The sequence below is a fragment of the Abramis brama genome (assembly GCF_963993115.1).
Source record: "Abramis brama genome assembly, chromosome: 15".
Classification (NCBI taxonomy): domain Eukaryota; kingdom Metazoa; phylum Chordata; class Actinopteri; order Cypriniformes; family Leuciscidae; genus Abramis; species Abramis brama.
The window spans coordinates 14470755-14494883 of NC_139977.1; the positions used below are offsets into that span (position 1 = coordinate 14470755).

Consider the following 24129-nt stretch of genomic DNA (forward strand, 5'->3'; position numbering starts at 1 on the left):
CTCAGGCTTTTTTTGTGTACCCCACTATACATTAAAAAAAATACACAGAAAATTTTCATTAGAAATTCAAAGTATTTTATTCGTAGTTTAACATTTAAAAAATTAAGCACATTCATGCACAGCAATACTCAGACAGCCGCAAACACGCACCCATTCAAAGAGCAGAACCTTAATTATCTGAAGCATAATCTGTCATTAACCAAGTTTAATGTTTACAATGTTTTTAGAAAATAAACCTTACATGAAACAAGCACATTACTAGAGGCTGGGGCATTTGTTGCACACCAAAAAAAAACAGAGGATGAAGGGTTCACATAATGCTGTAATTACATCAGCGAAACCCTATCCTAGTCAGAAGAGATGTCAGGTTGACTTTGATTAAAGTTTTATAAGAATCGCCAGTCACACATTGTTGAACACTTACGAACCACAAAATATATTTCTATGAACTTTCTTTGATCAATAGCATTGAATTTATTTAGTTTTACATTAGGTAAACCTTTAACAATAAGGTTTTCCAGATCAACATGTTGAAAACCCTACAAAAATAGACATGCCCAAACTTTGTTTATTGTTGCCATATTTTTGTTGTGAGGAGAGATTAGTTTTAAATAAATGCTTAATCTCTTAAAAAAAAAAAAAAAAAAATCATTACAGGTTGAGTAACCTTATTTACACAGAAGCACGCTTGCAACTTATAGACTAAGGCAGTCCATGGGAACAATAAAAATACTGTACTTACAAAAGGTTACAACACATGGTCACACTAAGATTTAAAAACACTATGACTGAAAAGAACGGTCAAAAGAAAACTCTCCTTTTTTTAAATGCCTTTATGAATTGTATAAGGTTCAACAATATTATATTTAAGCTTTGAATGGACCAGATGATACTTCACAATGTAACTGAATAGAAAAATGTAGAGTTCTCATATCTGGCATTTTCCTTCTGAGTATCTTAGGCAGATTAAATCAACAGATGTATTCAAATAGATACTTTAATTATAAAAGACACTCTCACATCATGTCTATGACTACAAAACGGTATTGAGAAAAAAAAAAAAAAACCTCCTACACAAACACACAAAGGAATGCTTTATTCACAAGTATTGTGCCTAAATATGCATCGAAAGTTCAACCACGGCCTGAAACAGCCATATAATTGGAGTGCTGAAGGTAATTCCACTTAAGACTCAAGTTACTTCTGCATAACCGATCGAGAAACCTGTATCTTGATATTCAGTGACTGATAACATACTCTTGCAGGTAAGACTGAGTAAGGCTGCGGAGTTCCTCTAAAGCATAGTCCTCTGGCATGGGTAGACGTCCAATGTGTGGAGCAAGCTGGCAAAGAGGGATGTGTCGGGGATCCGGGGTGCCTTCACCACCCTGCTGGAGACTCAAAACCACTCGGAGGATGTTAGCCACACGTTTGGCCATCTCTATAAGGCGAGAGAAAACAAAGGTTACAATTCTACAGTAATTGTGAGGATTCATATGGTTAATCAATCCAATAAGGTTTTAAGCTGGTTTTCTAGCCAGTCCCATAAATTAACAAAGAAAACTATTTAAACTAGCTTTTCAGCAACATTAGTTCAGTAACATTATTTCAGTATAAATTTCCAACAAAACAGAGGAAAAGAATTTCAGACCTGATTGGGCAAGTCTGTCTTTAGCTTTGGAGCAGGGGAGGAGCTCTATTCTCCCACAGAGAGACGTCACCTCTGTATGCAGTCGCTCCAGCGCATAACCTGGGCTTTCAGCCTATAGATAGAAGATCACGTTAAACTTTTATTCTACTGAAGCAACATACTTTCCTGAAGCAGCAGCAGGTTACCTGTTGGATGTCCTGCAGTGTCTGGATGACATGGATGTAATCAAGGTAGACCCGCCCAGATGTGTCCCAGCTCTGAATCTGAACACTGCGCTCTGGCACTGCCAACCCCTCCAGGAATTCCAACAGGTACTTATGATTATCATTAATTATGCAGTCTGAGGAAAAAAAGACAGGAAGATAGCATTAGGCCGGTTTTCAGGGCAGGCATGTATTTAACTTTTACAGAAAGTTCTATACAGCAAATATGTTAACTGAGTTACACTGAGCAGTTTGGCCATAAATTCCAAAAAAATATAGTCTTATTTTCATGAGCTGGGGACCAAATTTACATCCAAATGGCATTTTAAACTAAACAAACCAAACCATATATTTAGCTAGAAACTGCTTAAATCATCCAGTTTCAGACTTACTCAAATTCTGGGTTAGTAGTTCCTTCCTTTATTTTACTTTATTTCATTAAAGGAATGCTCGAAGTGGGGGGGGGGGCCGGGACTCCCGATGCTGCCTTGGAATCGAGTTTTGGAGGGAGTAAACCTAGTTTAAAATCGCATTCAGGGGTTGGGATGGTCAGAGTACCGGCGACATGTGATAAGTGCGATAAGGTGCCCACTTCGAGCACTGCATTAAAGCCTATATTTCAAAAGATTGGTGTGAAAGGGGAAAAAAAAGTCTCAGTGACAAAGCTTCTTATGAGATGGTCACTCAAGACTTTGCAACACGACTTTGCAAGACACTGCAACAGTTGATATGACGTTACACACTGCAGCATCTTTTTTAGAAAAATTCAACAAATCCAATATGTAAAAAAAAAAACCTCCACAATACTCCACTTTTCTGCAATACTACAAACTTTTGAGGTCATGCCACCACAGATTCATCTTTTAGTGGTCACACATCTTCACGTAATGCAAATTCGCAGTTGAGTTAATCAAACCCGAATTATTCAATGCGCCTGTGTTTCCCGTATTCTGCGTTTGCATGCATATGAATAGAAGTCAATGGGACGAAAAGTATAGTGTGACTGACTGAACAAGAAAGTTGCACTGTAAAGGGCCAGTGTGAATATTTGTAGAAATGGCAGCCAAAATTAATAAGCGTTGTTTATATTTTCGCACACACAAAACGTATTTGAGGCATAAATAGTTTGTGTGTGTTTTTGGCTTATTCTAACCTGAGGCCAGGTGCTGGATGACCAGCCGATGGCAGTGATTCCAGTGGCCGGCCTTGTAAAGGTGCAAGGCTTCACGATGTTTATCTCCCTCTCTGCAGGCACGGATGGCCTTGGCCTGATGGATCCACTGGATGGGGATCAGCAACTTTTCCATAAGAAATTGCTCCTTCTCCATTGACTCTTCTGTCTCCTCAAGGGGGCAGTGTAAGTTGAGCATCTCCCGCACTGCACTCTCTCTACGTCTGCACACAATTATATAAAATAATTGTAAATAAGAATCATCTCATGTACTAGTGTTGTCAAAAGTACCGACTTCGGTACCAAATCATTACTGAAATTTAAAAACGAAGCGCTCTTGAACGGATTCTTAAACACCTCTGATTGGCCGTTGTGTTCACACGCTCAACATATATGTCCGCGATTGGCTACAATGATCAATGCTTCAAAAACATGTCGTAAATTGATGTCTTTGACGCTCTTCGGGAGCGTTTGAAAGCAGGCAGATCTATCAGTGGATCAGTCTATCAGCTGTTATATTAGGGATCCGCTGATAGACACCTGCTTTCAAACGCTCCTGTGTGTATCTGTGTAAGCACTTGGTGAAGATGTACAACATGTTTTTGAAGCGTTGATCATTGTAGCCAATCACAGACAGATGTTGAGCGAGTGAACACAATGGCCAATTGAGACATGCATGTTGAGCAAGTGAAGAATGGCCAATGAGAGGCGTTTAAAAATCAGTTCAACAGCACTCAAAAAGCTAGAGCGAAATGCTGGTGCGGTCACATTTTTTAAAATTCAGTACCAACTTGGTACCAAAGTCAGTACTTTTGACAACACTATCACGTACAGTCACCCAACTCATCCTAATATAAAAACTATCACAAACTAAATGAGTACTCCGAACAGAGCCATCATTTACCCAGAGTCAGGTATGTGCAGCAGCACGAAGATAGCCATCTCCCAAAATCCCGCACTCTCCAGCTGGGCAGCATAGCTGCTGTGCAGCAAGCCCTGGCATGAGGTGGACAGGTGATTGTAGTTAAGAGCCTGCAACACGTTCCACAGGTGCCAGCACAGCCGGTAGTCCAGATGATCAGCAGTTACTGTGCTGGGATCAAGTAGCTGTTGTAGGCTGTAATGCCTTATGAGGGGGGAAATAGTATAAGAGCAAAATCAGCCTGCATACATAGACAGCCTATGGACATCACCATCAAAGAAAAAACAGGAATCAAAGAGGACGTGATTACGAACCTGTCACTGTAAAGTTTTAGTAGGTGGAAGCAGATGTCATAGAGTGGCTTTTTGGATTCAGTCTCATCCATCTCTTCATCCAATCCCAACAACTCAAGTTCATCTACATAGGGAGGTAAAGGAGGGCAAGCATACCTTTTCACTTCCTCTGAACCCTGAAAAGCATACAAAATAAAATACAGCATTTTAAAATATATAATTTATTCACATACTCTTAAAGGGTTAGTTCACCCAAGTAAAAAAAAAAAAAAAAACACGCCATCAACTACTCACCCTCATGTCATTCCAAGACTTTGCTCATCTTTGAAACACAAATGAAGATCTTTTTAATGAAATCAGATTTCTGTCCCGCCATTTACAATACATGCAACTACCACTTTGTTGCCTCAAATTTCGTAAAGAGATCGTAAAACTAATCCATATAAATCAAGTAGTTTAGTCCAAATTTCCTGAATGGACATGATCGCTTTATATTATGATCAGATTGAATTTAGGCTTTCATTCACATAAACCAGCTAACATAAACAGAAGCTCAACCATACATGCTTTCATTGGTTCTTGCAGAAGCTCAAACGTGCTGCGTAACACATGAGAATGAACCTCATTGGTTCTCACATGTCAAGAGAACATGCTCGAGCTTCTGTTTACCACAACTGATATGTGAGTTGATGAATATTTTTATGTGAATAAAAGCCTAAATTCAATCTGTTCATCATAAATCTAGAATGTCACTTCAGGGGACAAAACCCCTCAATTAGTTTTATGATCTCTTTATGAATTTTTTGAAGCGTCAAATTGGTAGTTGTGTACTGTCAATGAAGGGACAGAAAGCTCTCAGATTTCATTAAAAATATCTTAATGTGTGTTTCAAAGAATGAGTCTTATAGGTTTGGAACGACATGAGGGTGAGTCATTGACAGAATTAAAATTTTTGGGTGAACTAACCCTTTAACGTCATTACACAGTTGATCAAGAATCAGTGGCATCTCTCAACAGGAAGGTGCTAAAACATGGTCTTTAAGCAAGCTATGGTCTTGTTGTGACAAGTTGCCATGGTAAGTAATTCTGTTGGAAGTAAATACATTTCTTCAAAAACACTTACTGACATTAAACAAAAAGTTGCCTAAGGGATTTTAATGTTTACAACAACAACAAGTTCAAAAGTTTGGAGTTCAGTAAGATTTTTTTTTTTTTTTTTTTACATTTATTCAGCAAGGATTAATCAAATCATACAAAAAACATCTGGTAAAACAACTTACAAAGGAAAGAAGTTAATGAGTTAAAAAGCAGTTAAATTTGCAACTTGATAACATAGCTAATGTGAAGAATAAATGTTTGAGCACCAAAGCAGCATATTAAGATTCAGATTTTAATAAAAAAAAAAGAAAAGAAAAAAAAGCCTTTTAAAAATTTAGTAACTTTTCACAATATTACTGTATTTGTGATCAAATAAATGCAGCCTTGGTGAGCAGATGAGAAATTACAACAACAAAAAAAAGAAACTAAAATAGCTTTAAAAAATTGTGTGATGTGAGGTACCTGAAATGCAGACTCGTATTTGGCGAGAGCATCAGCTACAGATGCAGTGGGAGGCAGCATGTACCAGAGATGAACAGCAACACACCGCTTCCAGTCAAGCTCGGAGCACACATTTATAACGCTGTCTGTTGACTGCCACACCTTTATTAAAATAAATTACAAATTAGGGCTGTACGAAAAGGCTTTACTTTTCTGCACTATATATTGCTGAAATACTATATAAGAAATACTGGAATGTCTACCAGATGACTTGAATAGCTACAGTATATTTGGAAAGAATGAATCACTCCAGAATGAGTGGGGTAATTGTTTGGGGGGGTAAGTAAAACAAATATTTAAACAAATGGGGAAAATTATTTGTTTTTGACTGTTTTTGATAATAGTGATTAATTATTATTAAATGTACGAAACAAAAAAGAAATGCACTAATATTTAAACTGCTGTACTGTAAACGAAATTGAATATTTACTAAAAAGAAATTAAGATGTAAATATTAGTATTGTAATTTTAGAGTTGTCATATGTCATTACGCTATTTCAACGTCATTGCACATGCGCAGTGCTTTCAGTTTCGGTTTTCAATCCGATTAAGTGTTTACATGTTCTCTCGATCGGATTAGAAAAGGAATAAACCACCCCTTTCAATCCGATCGAAACTTCATTCGCATCGAGCTCAATCCGATCGATTAAGGTGTTTACATGAAGGCTTTTCAGTTCCGATTGAGCCGTTAATGCGATTACTAAAAGATTATTTGGTTGCATGTAAATGTAGCTAACGAGTTCACTTTACTCAAATGGCCTCCACAGTAACCAAATCTCAATCCAATAGAGCATTTTTGGGCTGTGGTGGAACGGGAGATTTGCATCATCGACAAATCTGCAGCAACTGCGTGATGCTATCATGTCAATGTGGACCAAAATCTCTGAGGAATGTTTCCAGGACCTAGCTGAATCTATGTCGCAAAGACTTCCAAAGGCAAGAGCTAGTCCAACCTGGTACTACAAGGTGTACCTAATAAAGTGGCTGGTGAGTGTAAATTAAAATAACATTGTAAAACTGGAAGCCTCACACATTAAATTTACAAACTGCTGTGCCCACTCTTTTACTTACTGGTTTGCCTGCAAGCAAAGCAACGATTCGCAGCCTCTCCTCTTCTATGAAGGAGTCTGTCTGCATCCTGTTCCAGTCAGTGAGCTGCAGAGCCAGTAGATCTCTACAAAACTGAGAGCCCACAGCCTGAGATAACATCAGTGAAAGGCGATGGTCCCCTATAAAGACACACAGCCTTTGTTAGAACCACTAATGCTGCTGAGTGCATTCAGAAAAAAAATTGTGTACACTCACCACTCTTCTGGGACAGTTTGCAGGCCTTGCTTATGCAGTGGCCGGTAAGGTAACTGAATACAGCCTCAGCGTGGTTGCGCTGAAGAGCCCGGCCCACCTCCTCCTCTATACACTCGGCTGCACTTACAGAGAGCCAGTGTGAGAAGCTCCTCCGCCTCTCAAGCTGCTGCTGGTAGTCCGAGTATTGCTCAGTCTCCACATCTCGGTCACCAAGACGACCCCACAGGGCAGCACACAAAGTCCAAATTTGCTGCCAATGGGCCAGACCAGCTAATGATGAAGATCAAAATTATTTATGATGATTTATGCTTTTATATAATAAAGCTGATTTTTCAGCATCATTACTCCAGTCTTTCAGTGTCACATGATTCTTCAGAAATCATTCTAATATGCTGATTTGGAGCTCAAGAAACATTTCTTATCAACAATGTTGGAAACAGTTGTGCTACTTAATATATTGGTGGAAAACCAATTTTTTCCAAAACCCACAGAACAGAACTATATGAAATTTAAATCTTTTATAACACTAAAAGATTTTACTGTCACACACAATACAAAAAAAAAACAAATGTCATACCATCCCCTCCTCCTGTATCTTTGTTGACCTCCACAATCCATTCTGCATAACCATGCAGAGCGTCCACTCCTCTCGCTGGCTGAATGAAAGGACAGGAGTCCTCTGTGTTGATTGTGCTGTGCTTTAGACTGATCTCCAGCGGCCTGTGGTAAAGAGCAAGGCTCTCAGCCGACTGCTTGTGCTCCAGGCCGACCACCTGCTCCATACGCACTTTAAACAGACTTTCAGTGATCCTGGTATAATGCAAATATGGGAAAATTACTTTGAGAAACATTCTGTCGCTCTTATAAGGAAAGTTTTATCTGTGATGATAAACTATGAAGAAGTTAAACTTACTGTTTGCTCTTGGTTGGTTTGGGTAAGAAGCCAAAACCCATGCTCTCTGCTGCCTGCTCCTTCATTGTTTCTGTGACACTAAGTTGATCTCCACAGTGCACCAGTGTCCAGTTGGGACCCCAGCCCACTCTGAAAGACCGGCCTCTGAACAGAGCCGCGTCCATCAGTAAACGGCCTTTCCCTACAGTTACGGAGCCCTCCAGAGGTACTGGCCCACCTAGCCTACGGGCCCCGACGGTCCGAAGCGTAGGTTCTGGAGTAGGGGCCGGCAACATGAAGGATGGACCCAATGATGGCCATGGGGCTTCAGACACCAGTGCCTTGCTAAGCTTCTGAGGTATTCCTCCAAAAGGAGCCTCTGGGAACTGGGGAAAAAGCCCTCCACCTGCGGTGAACTTTGTTTGTAACAGGGCTCCGACTGCAATGGAAAAGCCGTAATATCAGACATGTTCAAAGAAGTGCACTTTGCACAAGTACAGTACTTGAGAAAATAATGTTTTTGAAAGAAGTTTTGAATGCTCACCAATTCTGCATTTGTTTGTATAAAAAAAATACAGTCAAAACGAATATAGTGAGATTACGATTTAAAATAAAAACTTTTCCATTTGAAAACATTATTCCTGTGATGGCAAAGTTAATTGTCATGCTGAAAAGTATCATGATTTCTACAAAAATATAAAGGAGTACAACTGTTTTCAACATTGATATGAACCATTATTAATAAATGAGTACCAATATGAGATTATAATTGAGCACCAAATCAACATATTAGAATGATTTCTGAAGAATCATTTGAACCTAAAGGACGGGAATAATGGTTGCTAAAATTCAGCTTTGCCATCACAATAATACATTAAACTTTTAAAATGTAAAATTTTAATCAAACAAATGCAGCATTGGTGAACATAAGAGATTTCATTTAAACACATTATAAACTATTAATTATTCCAAAACCTTTGACCAGTAATGTTTGTAAACTGCATTTAATGAATTAATGGCATACTTGATGGCCGACCAGGTCCAGAAAGAAAAACTTTGGGGGAAGCCACATCCAGTATGAGCTTCGAAGAACCATGCTCTTGAAACAAGTCACATTCATCATCCTCTGCAAAGAGAGAGGCCTTCATAATCTGTGTGGAACACAAATCAACGTTACTAAAATATCAGAACGCAACGTATTTGCAATCGATGACTCAATTACACGCACGCTACCTGTAAGGTATGAGGGTTGATGCCCATTGAGGAAGCGATCTGGCTGGATGCGGACACGGGCTCATGCTCGACAGGAGTCTCAGATCTCAGCTTGTTCTCCTCCAGAGAAGTTCTTTCTCCATCCTCCTCACCCAAAACACTGTCCGCGGGGTGCTCTTGAGTAATGTCGGCCATGTCACTGTCCAACTCCGACACACGGCTGAGCAGCTCAAGTACTGCAGTACTCTACACATATGCACACAAAGAGATCAAGTCAAGTCTTTTGTTCTTGATCCAAGTGCAGAGTACAGTTCTGCATCATCATTAAACTGATGCTGACAGACCGTTAACCAACATTTTTACCAAATACTTGGCAGGCATCGAGGATCTAGTTGCTGCCAAATCAAAACATTGCTATGAAGCATTATGTACCCATTAAATGTCCTGACACAAACATTTTATCTTTATTGTACGTTTATTTGTCAATGAAATACAAGACAAAATCAAAGATTCACACACTGTCTTTCATACATTTTATGTTTCACTGCTATACTTCAAAACATTCTGAAAGCCCACAGGCTCATATCTGTAGAATATCTCAGATCAGACACACTTTTAATCATTGCATGTAATGTTACTCAAATCACCTGTTAAAAATAATGCTAAAATACATCTGGTCAAGCAAATTCTTTGCCCGTGTTCTACAAATATACTTTATATTTTGGCAACGACAAAACCAAGCATAATTAAATACACTAATAATGATTGGCTGCATCTTATTCCACTTAAAACACATTCAGAATCACCCTTTTTTATTGTGTTTGAAAGTAAAAGTTTCATTTACGCAAGTGTAACATTATATTCCACTGAAAAATGTAAGATCTAGTCTTTACACTCAAAGCACCTTCTAATTTCAACTGCTAAGGGGAACAGTCAGCTTTACAAACTATAAATATTAGATAAAAGCTCCCTTTGTTATATGAACTTCCTTTGTAAACTTATATTTAAAATATGCACAGCATTTCCATGACTTCCGATCTCTTTGCATCACAGCTGAAAAGCATTTGAACCACTAAAACTCTTTGCTCTCTCCCCGCTGCTAGTGTAGATCTGGACTGTGGGGGGCACAGCAGGTATGAGTGAACTTGAGTGGCCCCCGGAGACCAATGTGTGTCAGACTCAGTGCGTTCCTCAGTCTACCTGAGCCTGTGGCGCCATCTGCTGCTGGGTCAGTGGAAGCTGTGAGATCCCAGGGTGGCCTCCTGTCTTCAGCTTCTTCAGGTCCAGCTTGGCCGGGGGGGCTTCCTCTTCTTCATCAGAATCCTGCAGGCCATACTTTGAGAAGTGGGCCACCTGTAAAAGGAGATTTCAGTTACATTCTCACAATTTATTATACATGACAACAGATAACTGCAATACAAGACCGGTCAGAAAATAAAATGATGCAAGCAATGGAGCACTTGGTGTAGGCGCTCATACCTCAAAGACCCAGGATCCAGTTTCGGGTCGGTACTCCAAGAAGCGGGCACCTTGTTTGCGAGAGGCTGCCTCGAGCCGGCCCTCGTAGTTCATCTCATTCAGCCTCTCTAGACTCTTGATCTGACAGCACGTTGTCTTGTCATTGGGCCACACACCATCTAGAGTCACTTCAGCACGTCTGCATGTAACAGAAAACAATGTTATGTTGAACTAATAAGGAGAAGTGCTGTTTCAAAGACAGTGACAGAAGTGGTTGAGGAGGATGCAAAACCGATCCAAATTCTAAAAATGTGATTTAAATCTTTTTTTTTAATAAATATATTTTTATATTGTAATACATTCACATTGACTCCCCAAAATAATGTAGAAACAACAAATATGGTATCTTTAAAATAGTTGTTTAATGGCATATTTTTACTAAACACTAGAAGTCTAGTATCACTGATACTGAACTTTTTTTTTGCCATTTATTATAGCCATTCAACATTATAGTATAATTGAAAGCTATCAATTTTAACATTTAGTTGGCTTAAAAAAAAAACTTTTAAGTGAACTTAAAACTATCTTCACATAAACCAATTGTAATAAAGGTCACATTTAGCTGTGCCTTTAATATATCAGGGCTCAACGCCAAGGTTTTTTTTATAACTAGCACACACGGGCCTATTCAGATTTTTGCCTGCCCTGCTAAAATGCTTCAAAGAAGATTTGTGTTTTAGCTGTAAACAATGCTTTGAGATTGTCAGGTAGGTCTAACAGGTTACTGAGGTATACAGAAACTGAATAATCAAACACTGCATAGTCTTCATTGCATAAATTATAAATTGAATATAGATAATCCATATTAAAGCTACAAAAGTTATTCAGTCAAGAGCAGTGAGTGATTTTCTCTTTGTCTTTTGTTCTTTTATTAACATTAATGACAGACAGCAGCAGGTTTATTAGGCTGCTGTCACTTTAAGACATGAAGTGGATCTGACACACTTCCTATTTTTTCAGACAGGTCTTTACACTTTTTAATCATTTTAAAAACTAAACTGACATTTCAAGGACCCACAGGGTGCCCTTTAAGTCACAAACATGCAGCAGGCTTCAAAATACATTTACATTTTGAACATCTATTTTAAAGTCACAAATGCAAGTGAAACGCTTACAATGTTGAATCCTGAGATTACCTGTTTAGTCCCTCTCCAACAGGAGGCTTGTCTTTGTCATCAGGGTACACGATTATCTCCTTACGCCGGAAGTACACAATCTCATCCAGGTTCATGTTGGTAAGATTCACCTCACCAGGGAAGAAAACGGACCCATAGCCTGCAAAACCACAACAACAAAGCATTGTTATGTCATGCTCCACTGGTGGGCTACTTGGAATATCATTTGTTCTTTTGCATGGTGATGCTTCAAGTAATAGTTTTACCCTTTCTGCCAACAGTGAAGTTCTCCAAAATACACTCCCCGTTTTCATTCAACATCTTTCCCAGCTCTTCCATCGATGGGATGGTGTAGTAGCCTACACGGCAAAGAACTATACCTGAAAGAGGTCAGAATAAGGAGGATTAGATTAAGATTTCTAGCCCATCAAAACATTGTATGTTTTAAGGAACATCAACTGAGACAAGCGTACCAGCTGGGTGAGGAGGTTTCTGAGCCTCCAGCTCCTCATCTCTTTCCTCCTGAATGGAATCCTCAGCCAGAGAGATCTCCTCACTGCTGGCCTCCAAGCCATTGCGATGACTGGCAGTTCCCCGCATGTTGAACTCCGAGATGGTGTCCTGTAGCAAGGGGCTTGGCTGGCCGTGTGGAATGGGTTTGGTGATCGGGTTGGTGTAGAACTTGGAAACCTCTAGATCATCCTCCCCACTTCTCTCCACAGTGACTTCTCTAGTCTCTCCATCATCCATACACAGACTGAAGTGTGACAGGAAAACATTAAATTTGTGGTTGCCTCTTTAATGACTGCAAAATATTACTTCACATCAAAACGGTTGAGAACTAGTGTCAACTCACCTGAGCCCATTCTGTGGGTACTCTGAAGGGGAGGCTAAATCATCAACCTCTCTGTTCACAGAGTTGTTATACAGACTGCTGTTATTCAGATTCTTCAACACAAGCTTCTTTATGCTCTTCCTAAAATGCAGACAGGAACACTTATATTAGTTAGTGCACTACATCTTTTGACCGACATGTGCAATAAGTGTAGCTACAGTTACGACGTCAGGCTCTTACCTAGGCATGAAGGCTCCATTGTTAAGAGAGGGTTCATCATCATCAAGTCCATCGAAGAGCTGAGATTTGGAGGAGCCAGAGGAGGAAAGAGCTTTGGGACGCACACGGGTGGCAGGACGAGGGGTCAGTTTGTATTGAGTAGGGGTAGTCAGGGCTTTCTGGGCAGCTGGATTTGTGGGCTTGAGACGCTAATGAAGGAGAAGATATATTAGCATTGCATATACTGTGCCAAATGGTCTCTGATGTTTTATTAAATTAATGAGTGGCTCAATAAAAGTAGGGCAGCGTGATTGATTAAAACTAAAAGTGCGATTTAACACTGCATTATTTTTCCATGGTTCACAGTAAATGCTCCTTCACACGAACTCTGCATATGCACTGAGTTTGGGTCACTTTAACATGCAATTGGGAATGCAACATGCACCAACCATCTTCCCAAACTTAGTGCTTATCAACAAAAAATAAGTTTTAAGGACTGCCTGTTGTTGTTTAGTCAAAACAACTGTTTGATAGTTAAACATTTAAAAAGGTAGAAATTAAGACAGCAATAAATATAGCAATGTCATTTTAGTCAGAAAACAAAATAACTATATTCTTTCATAAACACAATTTTTACAGTATTTTCTTATTTTCATTTAGCGATAAGAAGAAATTAATGGGTTTTTTTTTTAGGCATATTGATGTATAATTAAAATTGTGCAGCCCTACAAACAACATCAAAACTGGATTTTTTCTTCTTCTTCAAATCAAATGTTTTTTTGTTTTTTACCAAATTGTGCAGCCCTACCATGTAAACTGTAAAAATCAAACCTCTTCCTTCTTTTTGGGGTCCGACAGTGGGTTTCTGAAGAGGGGTGAGTCTCCAAAAGGAGAGTAGGCCAATGCATTGATCTGCTGCTGGAGGACGGCCTGCTGAGCGGCTGCTGCACTGGGGTCAGTCAGAGCTGTGAACAAAACACGGTATACCAGTCATTTATTTATGAGAGCTGCTGGTACATAATTCTATATTTTTGAACGAAAGATGTTTGTGATTTTTCTACAGCAAAATGTTTATTTGTTTTTTGTCTGAAGGATTATATTGCTCATTGCACATAACAGGAGGATGTTGGTTAGAAGTCTATTATTAAATCCTAGAGATTCAGAATATGCTGAAGTTTGTATTCATTTACTACAAGTATGCTGCTAGTACAGGCACACATTTATTTTCCTGTTGGTTCTTTGCAATTTTGGGACATATGCTGGCAAATGTAACCTTACAGTTGACTTGCCAAATCACTTCCATTTGTTTTATTAATAAAATTAATATAGGATGTATTGGACGCAAATTCTTCATGGGTCATCATAAATACTTTGCTTTAAATGTACCAAGAAGTCACACAAAAAAAAAGATGCATTGATAATTGTTTTAGCCCTCTGAATCTTCTAATGATTTAAACCAGTTTTAGGAATGAAATCATTTATGAAGCATTTGCACTGACCCACAGGCTGTTGAGAAGCGCCAAAATTCAGAGTGTTGGCTCCGGTGTTGAAGCCTCCAGTCCCGAAGGTGCCCATTGACCCCAGGGTGGAGCCCAGCTTGTTCTGGTTGTTCCCAAACAATGACGTCTGGCCAGTTCCTACAGCTGAAAATACAGATAAATACTCAGAAGGCCTGTTTTAATTCTCACAGTAACAAACGACATTTAAAAAAAAAAACTAGCACCCTAATGGTGCGTTCACACCGGACGCGAATAGCGCGTCAGGCGCGAGTGATTTCAATGTTAAGTCAATGCAAAGACGCATTACGCGCGTAAAAAATTCCTGCGGCGCGAATGAGGCGTTTAGCGCGGCGCGGTAGACGCGAATTCGCCTCATTTGAGCGAATTGAGCGTCTGGCACGTTAAGCGCGTCACGCGCTAATGATTTTATTAGTCCTATTTGTGCATTCACGCGTTTGACGCGAATTCACGTCTGCCGCCCGAGTTGAAAAATCTGAACTTCTGCGTCAATTCGCGCCGCGTTAACCAATCAGGAGCCTGCTTGCATGCTGCTGTCACGTGGTGAAGTGACAGTTTATAATGTTATTTTATGTTTGGCCTCAAATTATTTTGTAATACGACTAAAATGCACAATAAAGCAAATAAAAACATAAAACTCGATTTCATTATATGAGAGATACTCATTTTGTATTGAATACTATTTATTCCATACCTATTCTAGATTATATGAAACATTATTAATCTAATGTAAAGACAACAAACACAATTTAGTGTATAAAAACAAACAAAAATCACAGGACAGGTTTCACTTTTGAAGGCTGGCTCCATTTATTATCAAAACAAAAATAAAATCACAGATTAGGTGCGGGCGAGGGTGAACCTCGCGCCGGGCTGTACAGCGCGGGCTCGTCAGGCAGCGACCACTCGAGGCCGAGGCTTATACGGCCTACGCTGTCCTCGTCAGCGTCCTCACCGTTAGGTCCACCAAACCTACCTCCTGGAGCAAATTGTGAAACTCCTGAAACCCTCCGGAGGGTTTGGTGGACCCGAGTACAGCGACGATGTCCCCTACGCAGCTGTTTCTGCTCTCCAGAGCATATATGAGCGATTAGTGATTCTCTCGATTAATGCTAATGCTCGATAAACAAAAAAAAGATGGCCGCCAACAGGTTTAGAAACTTTCGCCTCTGACGCGCGTAAATTTCGCTTCAAACTTTTGATTTTACGAGCGTCAATTTCGCTCTTGACGCACGAATGCACACAAAGTGGTCAAGCGTATAAATAGACGCGGCAGGCGCGAATTTGACGCGCTATTCGCGTCCGGTGTGAACTCACAGTAAAACATACCTCCTCCGAAGCCAGTTCCCAATCCTGTTCCCAGTCCTGTTGCAGCAGTTTTGTTCCCAAAAAGACCCCCACCAGCCCCAGCTGCACCGAATCCTTCGAAAAGAAAAAAAAAAGAAAAAAAAACACCAGCATTTAATTTCTAGATCAAATCTAGGAGTCAACTGGTTGTGAAAGTGATGGGCATCATTTCAACCAGAGATTTGAAAAACATGTTTTGAGAAACAAAATTTGATTGCAGCAAATACTGATCAGCATTAACATCAAACAACTTCATTTAAAGACTCACCAAAGGTTGAAGTGTTCGTGTTAGCCCCTAGAGTGAGTGTAGGCTTATTTGCAAACAGACCAGTGCCTGTGCCAAAGGAGGGTGCGCTAGTGGTGGTGGTGCCAAATCCAGCAGGCTTATTACCAAAAAGATTCTGTGAAATAAAGACACAAGTTAACCATTTTGAAAAAATGCAAAAAATGTAACATTGTGAAAATCTGACAATTGACTTTTGAAAAAAATAAAAGAAAAAAACAGCTAATTGTAGCCTCTTCAGAAATCACCTGTGTACCCACATTCCCAAAGCCGGTGTTAGTTTGACCGAAAATTCCTGTGCCAAAGCCTGCGGCGGTACTCGTGTTAGTGTTTCCAAAAAGTCCTCCGGCCTGAGAAGCAGCCGTGTTGCCAAACAGCCCCTGCTTAGAAATGAAATTAATGTATTAAACACAAGAATTAACCTGATTTTAGATTAATAAGATCAGTTTAGTAAATCAGTGCAGACTGCAGATATTTAGTACATCTGCTGGAACTCACCATAGTGCTGGTGTTGGGCTGGCCCATGGTATTGGTGTTGCCAAAGGAGAAAGTGTTGTTTTGGGTGGTGGTGGCTGAGCCAAATGGTTTGAAGAGACTGGAAGCTTGCTGCTGTTGCTGCTGCTGCTGCTGTTGTTGCTGCTGCTGCTGCGGCTGGCCAAACAAACTTCCTGTGGTTGTCCCAAATGCCCCAGTGCCTGCAGTGCAAGAAGTTAACACCGATATTCAAGACAACAACAAAAAAACTAAACCAAACCAGTTCTTAAGGTACTTACTCGTGCCAAATGAAGTCTTGTTCTGGCCGAAGTTGAAGCCAGTGTTTGGAGCTGAGGAGCCAAAGAGTCCAGTGCCAGTACTGGGAGTAGCTGCGGCTGTCGGTCCAAAGAGACCACCTGTGCCAGCTGCCATGGGGTTTGAAGGACCCTTCCTTCCAGCCTGGTAATCCTCAAACCTCAATTCCTTAGATCAATGAAAGAAAGGTATAGATATTTTATCATGGCTCCAAATCCTCAAAACTCTAGACAACAGGTTTGTTACACATTTTCTGTTTTCTGCACTGTGATTGTGACAATTTCTTTAATAGGTCGCCACGTACTAAAACAACTACCACAAAGTGAGAATCCATCCTACCTCTAAGGATTTGTTCTCATATTCCTTCATTGCAGTGATGCACTGGTGTTTGGTGTTAATGCTGGTTGTCACACCACCTTTTACCATTGTGTCACTACCAGTTGGTGGCTGTAAAAAAATAAAATAAAAAAATAAAATAAAAAAATAAAAAAACAAGAGATTTTGGTAAAAAAAAACCTTGTATGAAAAACAGGTAGCTCAAAGTGCATCCATGTAGAAAACAAAAAACAAAAAAATATATATATGAAAAGTGTAATCATGTCTAAACGAACATTGAATTTGATTGTTGTGCCAGGGGGTGCAGCAGTGAAACTTGATGCCCCAAACAAAGAGCCTGACGTTCCTCCAAATGGGTTGGATGCTGTGTTGGTTGTCCCGAACAATCCACCGCTACTGGTGCTGGTACCAAAAGCTGCAAAGCAATTCAAACAGTTATTTAGTGCATTGTTTCCAAGCTAATCTTTTAATTCAAGACACTTAAAAAAACACCACATTTATCTACACAGACATTCAGCAGGAAACTTACTGCCAAACGAGGCTGGTTTGTTGGCACCAAAGGCATTATTCTGTTGGGAAAACAGTCCTGCACTTCCGGTGTTGGTGCTTCCAAAAAGGCTGTTTGATGTGCCACTAGGGGCACCAAACCCGAACCCACTACTGGTGGAGGAGGTGACGGGCTGACTGAAAGTGCTTGAGCCAAAGAGACCACCTTGAGGACAAACACAAATATTTCAAGAAATGACACTGTTGACCAAATACAAGCTTCTTCTGGGACCACTCATCTTATGTGTAGCACATCAGTGATTCTAATTAAGTCTTCCTTCCAAACCATCCTCAAATCAGTAATTATCAGATAAGTCTTCTCAGCGAGTCACAACTTGACTCACAGCAAATTCACTTCTAAGATGACTCACTCAACAGCAAACATTATTTTGTTCCATTACAGCTCAAGTCACCATTCATCTATGTATTCACGCTCTATTTTGCAAAAGACATTTAAAGTAAGTATTCTTGTCATCTTAACCTGCAGTGCTTAAATCAGTGAGAACTGGTTTTGTAACACACCAATGCGTTCATGCAGGTTGCCTCTGCATCCACACTGAATCAATTAATGCCTAAATCTTATATAAGTCTCAAATACAAGCGTATCCATCAATAAAAAGCTATTTATATATTTTTTTTTAATCACTATATCAACTCAATTAAATCTTAAAGTGGTTAATTATTTGAGTATTTAAAGATTCCGCATTACCTGGCTTGTTCTGGGTGGTCCCGAACAGTCCTCCTCCTGTGTTGTTTGCCGTACCAAACGCTGAAGATCCAAAGCCCCCTGTTGCTCCAAACCCAGCATCTGATGACAAAGGTAGCAAAAAAAATTCTTACTTTGTCTCTGTACAGTATTAATTATTGGTTCTCTCATTTCTCTAAACATGAAATACTTCAGCACACATATTAACTTACTTTGTTGCCCAAATGTAGAAGTCGTCCCAAATCCTCCTGTCCCTCCCCCAAAGGGAGCACCAAAAGATTTGTTGAACATCTTGCACTGCTATAGAGCCTGCATATGTCTACACAAAAGAGAAGAGCTTTCAGGTCTAGAATAGCAAAATACACTTCAGCTGATTTACATTTACATCAATCCATTAAAAATACCTAAATGGTTATGCGTCTGCACCATTCTTTTGTTCACTACAATGCTGAGTGTTGCAATAAATATTTCTGAAAGGTGTACCTGCTATGGATTACTGCTGGGAATGATTGCCTGTCTGATTGTCTTATAAGAACTTAGGAAGTGACAAAAGCATGAAGTCGACTGCCTTACAAAGAGTGACAAAGTACTGAAACTAGCTCTTAACTTTTTACTTAATTTCCCATTTAGGCCTTTTTTTGTTGAAAAATAATGTTACATAGCAATTATGATACATCAGGCTTTTTAATAATGTTTATTTGTACGTCTCTCAATCATCATTGTATTGCATTGAATTATGTTTTGCTAAACAAATATCAGCAAATTGCACAATTTGCTAAGTTTGGGCCTTATGTATTCATATATAAACTCCATATTCTCACTATTTGACACTATATAAGCAAGCCTGATGTATCAAATGATATAAAACAAATATGTAAAATGTAGACTTTTTAATATAAACGGATCCATTTTTTTAAATTTTTTCAAAGAATTAGATTTACAGATTTAGATTTTATATATATATATATATATATATATATATATATTTTTTTTTATTTTTATTATTTTATTTATTTATGTATTTATTTAACTAAGCAGCATTTTTTTTTTTTTTTACAATTACACAACCACAAAGACTAACTGTTAGTTGGACATAAGTATTTAAATGAATACTGCCTTTGCATAATTCACATTTTCATACTGTGGAAACATCCATACAGAAACAAATGAGCTTTCATGAGAAATGTGAAAGCACAAATATACATTTCAAAACAGTTAACTTACATATGATGTGCCTTGAAAAGACAGTTGCCATGTTTTTATTTGTAATTCAAGACAACAAGTAGCGACCATAGCATGGCATAAAATAATTCAAAATGTGGCATCAGTTGGTAACAAGGGATCCGAAAAGTAAATCATAATATTTTAAACATGTTAAAGAAATTGTTTTTTGACTATTTCAGAGAAGACAAAACAATGTCTATTAGCAACGTTGAGCGCCAGAAATGTCATGTGCAGGTGAATTTACGGCCTGTGAGAATTGTTATTAAATTTCCTTTATGGTTCTATGATTGACATTTGACTGGACCTCGACAACACATTTCATTACATAAATATTTTGGTTTGTTCCGGATTAAACCTGAGCGAACCAGTCTGTACAAACAAGTGCGGACCAACGCAGCTAGTAAAAAGAAAGGTAATAGCCGTCATGTGCTAACATTAAAGTTTCTATTTCAAATACATTTATTTAAAGCGTCAACGAGCTGCTATCAATCGATTTAATATATAACATTTGTCAAAAATCTTTCGATTTATTTAGTCCGCCATACAGATACACAAATGCCATACGCAAAGTTTCCACTTTCAAATTTCACATGGCTCGCTAGAAATGCTAACATGCTAGCAATCGGGTTTGGAACGCAATTTGTCTAACAAGCGGATATAATCAGTCTTACCGTTTATTATCCGGTGATTCCTAAACCAAACGTCCAATAAAGAGTTTCTCGCTCGAAAAGCTCGATATTTATGGCAAACGTGAATCCGGTGTTGTCAGTTAAGGACATCAACTTGCTGACTTTCTGTCTCTGCTCAGTGTTGATGGAGGGAAACAACGTAGCTAACAGATAGCAATCCGCGTCATATTTAGACCTCAGACGTCATCACGCATCACGTGCTCATTTCCTTCGTTTAGGCTATTTCTTCTTGTATAATATAGCTACGCATAAAGCGGATGTTTTTATATAAATGTTCAGTCAGGAAAAGTTGTTGTTGCTATGCGTACACACACACTAATGGCAAGACTTTGTCAGCCAACTGCCTGACCTGGAAACCTATAAACATGTCCTTTGGACATTTGTAAAGAGTTGGTGAACTCAGTAACGCAAATGCATGTAGCAGCCAGTAGGCCTATACTTTGATCAATTTACTGGTTGTTCAAAATAAGCAATCTAGCTCCTCTACAAAAGCATCTTGATGTAGGCTACTTTTATTTATTTGTATTTATTTTTTTGTTAAAGAATCATACATTTGGAGGCTAACAACCCAATGCTAAAGTCACCATGAAATCAAATTTCATGGAATATTGCAGTATTTATTATAAATGATTTATCCATGCACATCATTACTGTTATTTTTTTAATTAATGTGCATAATCTTTAATCAATTAACTTTTTAAATAACCGCCCTCTTGCAACGCCAGGTGTGTTCGACTTGAAGCGGCGCTGCGCAGACCGATCGGTGTATGATATCAAAGCTCTATATGCTTTTGAATCGCTCTCGTGGTACTTTGATGTCATACACTGACAATGTTGGGGAGTAACAAGTTACATGTAACGGAGTTACGTAATTTAATTACAAATAAAATGTAAATCTATTACAGTTACTTGTGAAAATGTTAACGGTGAAAATGTTAAAGGGGGTTACATCTGAATATTTTCTGTAAAAAGCTAGGATATGTTGAATAATATTAAGTTGTTTATTTGCCTGTTTATGTGCACGATGCCTCCTGCCATATAAAGGCCGTTTAGTAAAGCGATGCTATTCTGATGCTTTTGATTGGTTCTCTTGTTTTGTGGTGGCTGTGCACTTTAAAATTAAAGGGATACTTCACTGATTAGCATTAAGCTTTGTATCTGTAGAAACCCGGTAGTATTTTTGAATGACTGTGCTTCCCTCCCTCATGTCCCCCTGAGACGAGATATTTCTGTATTGTGTGTATGGAAAAAAACCTCAGATGACGCAAAATTTTGCGTCATAGGAGGCTTTTTTGGCCAGAGGTGAGAGACTACAGCCAGTAGTAGGAGCTAGTTCCGCATGTTTTCAACCCGCCCATAGGGGGTGGGATCTCACGATAAAATGCTACTTCTGCGGAGTGATTTACTCCAACTCTGAGCAAACACTCTGCTCCTCACCACAGGGCTTCTCAGGTGCTGTGAGCAAATCACTCCGCCCAAGTAGCAGTGCAGTGCTTCGCCTTCTGAGAATATAGTTCCCAGTATGTATTCAGTTAGAAGATGGCTGTGTCTCATGTGACCTTGTTATTTGTACACACTTTGACTACAAATCACAACATGTAAATAGGAAAATGTTGGCGTTATTTTGTCACTTATTGGGAGCAGTATGCTAGCTGGAGCCGTTTACCTCCAGTCTTTGTGCTAAGCTAGGCTAGCGGTGGGTGCGTCAGACAGAGTTACGGTACGCACGGAGATGAAACGTGTATGTATGGACTTATCTAACTCTGGGGGATACGGTGAATAAGCTAAAGTCCCAAAAAGGCAGCATGTTCCTTTTAAAGAACCTGCATGGCCAACATCCCAATATTGTTAACCAAATAATTCACTATCATAATTAAAAAAAGACAAATATTTTATAGATTTAAAATAAAAGTCTATTAGATATTTAAAACTTAACCAAACATAAAGGTCATCCCAGAATTTCTTTGAGAATTTGCATAAATAAAATAAATGTTCCAATGATTCTATGTCTGCTTCACAAAAGGTGCACTCATTACAACCCAAATTAAATATGTGTCTGAGGAACTCATTATAAGGATAAATACCATTCATAATTTTAAACTGAACCTCTTTTACCTTTGGAAAGTGAGAAATCTTGTTCTAATTTGAACCACTTTATTTTTTAGGAAAATCAAAAACAAGAGGTAGCCTATCTTTCTAACTTTAGAAGGAAAGTCTCTGTATTTACAAATGTTCTTAAAACTTTAATCTTACAGATCTCCTTCACAAAATTAAGACCAGAAATGATTTAATTACTCAGTCTTGGAATCACAGGTGAATAACACAATGCACCTTTAACCAGCTGAACCAAACCATCAGGAACAGCTTTTAACAAAGAAACATATCATTTCCAAGTACAAATAATATGGTATTTTTCACAAAAATTGTCATAACTATAGTTATAAGTTATGGACCAGACACCTTTATCCATCCAGTCCTGAAAGAACGCAGATTTCCTATTAATAAGGATACACTTAGATAATGAATAATGAAGAATTATTCCACAAAGAACAACCATATGGGGGGAAATAGTGCTTGTATATCAGTTTCCGATATAATAATAGCCTACCTGACTATGAAAAGATGACAATTTACATTTTAGTAAGTAACAAACTAAGTCACACCTCAAAAGGAAATCAATGCCCCCAAAAGAATCAACAAAAATACGACCTGAGGTACGAACTCTAGGTTATAAATGAATCCAGTAGTTGGCAGAAATGAGCAGATCGCGCGTAGTGTTTTCAATACCAGAAGAACAGGAAGGACTACGTCATCAAGCGACTCGTGTATATAAAGCTCGAGGCGCACGCGTGTTAGTTCTCTCTGTTCTGAAGTTGCGACGCAGTGAATGTGTGTTCAGAGCAGTTTCGAAAAAATACACGACTTATTATGGTAAGACGCAATGGACCTAGTTCCCACTATTTTACAATAATAATTTTCTTTCATACTGTGTTGTGATGAAATCTAAACTGAAAATAGCTGGAATTACCGTCAGATGGTTCAGTGGTGATGATCGGTTTTCTGAGCACACTTAATGTGGAAGAAGTAACGTTACTTCCCACATGTATGATCTGTTCCTTAACAGTCTGTCTGTCTTTTGCAGATATTCTACGAGGACTTCACAAATTTCTGGTGAGTTCTGCATACATTTTATTTAAATACTGCCCGATTTCTTTATAATGATGAAACCTAAACTGATAGCTGGAATTACCGTCAGATTGATCAGTGGTGATAAACGGTTTTCTGAGCATACTAGATGTGGAAGTACTTCCCACATCCACAGGTATGATCTGTTCCTTAACAATCTGTCTGTCTTTTGCAGATATTTTACGAGGACTTCACACATTTGTGGTGAGTTTTACAGGAATGTTATTTAAATACTGCCTGAGTTCTTTATAATGATGAAACCTAAACTGATAGCTGGAATTACCGTCAGATTGATCAGTGGTGATAAACGGTTTTCTGACTCTAAACAAAATGTTAAGCTTTTCAGAAATATGGCCCGCAAATGTAAATCTAAGTAGTTGTTTTTTTTTGCCCACCAGATTTCAAACGAAAGGGATTGAGACGACTGCTGCTTTTAGTTTTTTTTTTTTTTTTTTTTTCTCGAGTTCTTTTGTGTATTATGAACTTCTTTGTATTGTAACTTTAAGAAAAACCTCAACCCAATAAAAGTTGTTTGTTCTCATATTTTGTGTTTTCTACATTCTTTCTGTGA

General features: G+C 38.7%; 1 protein-coding gene and 1 long non-coding RNA gene across 5 annotated transcripts; one reads left to right on the forward strand and one right to left on the reverse strand.

Moving 5' to 3' along the window:
- Nucleotides 1–52: 52 nt before the first annotated feature.
- On the reverse strand, nt 53–20520 carry nup98 (nucleoporin 98 and 96 precursor). Of its 4 annotated transcripts, none has more exons than XM_084137547.1 (33): nt 20355–20520; nt 18672–18778; nt 18463–18561; nt 17737–17919; nt 17483–17622; nt 17211–17318; nt 16856–17039; nt 16581–16777; nt 16343–16465; nt 16068–16200; nt 15782–15874; nt 14435–14578; nt 13767–13900; nt 12957–13144; nt 12738–12857; nt 12355–12638; nt 12148–12261; nt 11903–12041; nt 10728–10905; nt 10449–10601; nt 9270–9494; nt 9061–9187; nt 8058–8475; nt 7722–7954; nt 7145–7414; nt 6911–7068; nt 5801–5941; nt 4262–4416; nt 3930–4151; nt 3008–3249; nt 1837–1991; nt 1652–1763; nt 53–1441 (listed from the first exon to the last, which is right to left on the reverse strand). In XM_084137547.1, exons 2-33 carry the CDS (start codon nt 18748–18750, stop codon nt 1239–1241), a joined length of 5454 nt encoding a protein of 1817 aa, XP_083993673.1. In that variant the 5' UTR covers nt 18751–18778; nt 20355–20520; the 3' UTR covers nt 53–1238. The 4 variants fall into 4 exon arrangements, with proteins under 4 accessions (XP_083993673.1, XP_083993671.1, XP_083993674.1 ...); XM_084137545.1 differs by having other exon boundaries at nt 16331–16465; nt 20355–20517; XM_084137548.1 differs by having other exon boundaries at nt 16343–16462; nt 20355–20495.
- A 2709-nt stretch (nt 20521–23229) lies between these two features.
- LOC311097311 lies at nt 23230–24099 on the forward strand. The gene is made up of 4 exons (XR_014609234.1): nt 23230–23303; nt 23515–23543; nt 23734–23762; nt 23957–24099. It is a non-coding gene; the product is annotated as an uncharacterized lncRNA (long non-coding RNA).
- The last annotated feature ends 30 nt before the right edge of the window (nt 24100–24129 follow it).

Excerpts from the sequence above, each read along its gene's own strand:
- nup98 (XM_084137545.1), bottom strand. The coding sequence starts at position 18,750 with ATGTTCAACAAATCTTTTGGTGCTCCCTTTGGGGGAGGGACAGGAGGA. Across the intron at positions 10,602-10,727 it reads CTGGATCCTGGGTCTTTGAG|GTGGCCCACTTCTCAAAGTA; the intron begins GTATGAGCGCCT and ends CTCCTTTTACAG. Across the intron at positions 7,415-7,721 it reads AGATACAGGAGGAGGGGATG|CTGGTCTGGCCCATTGGCAG; the intron begins GTATGACATTTG and ends CTTCATCATTAG.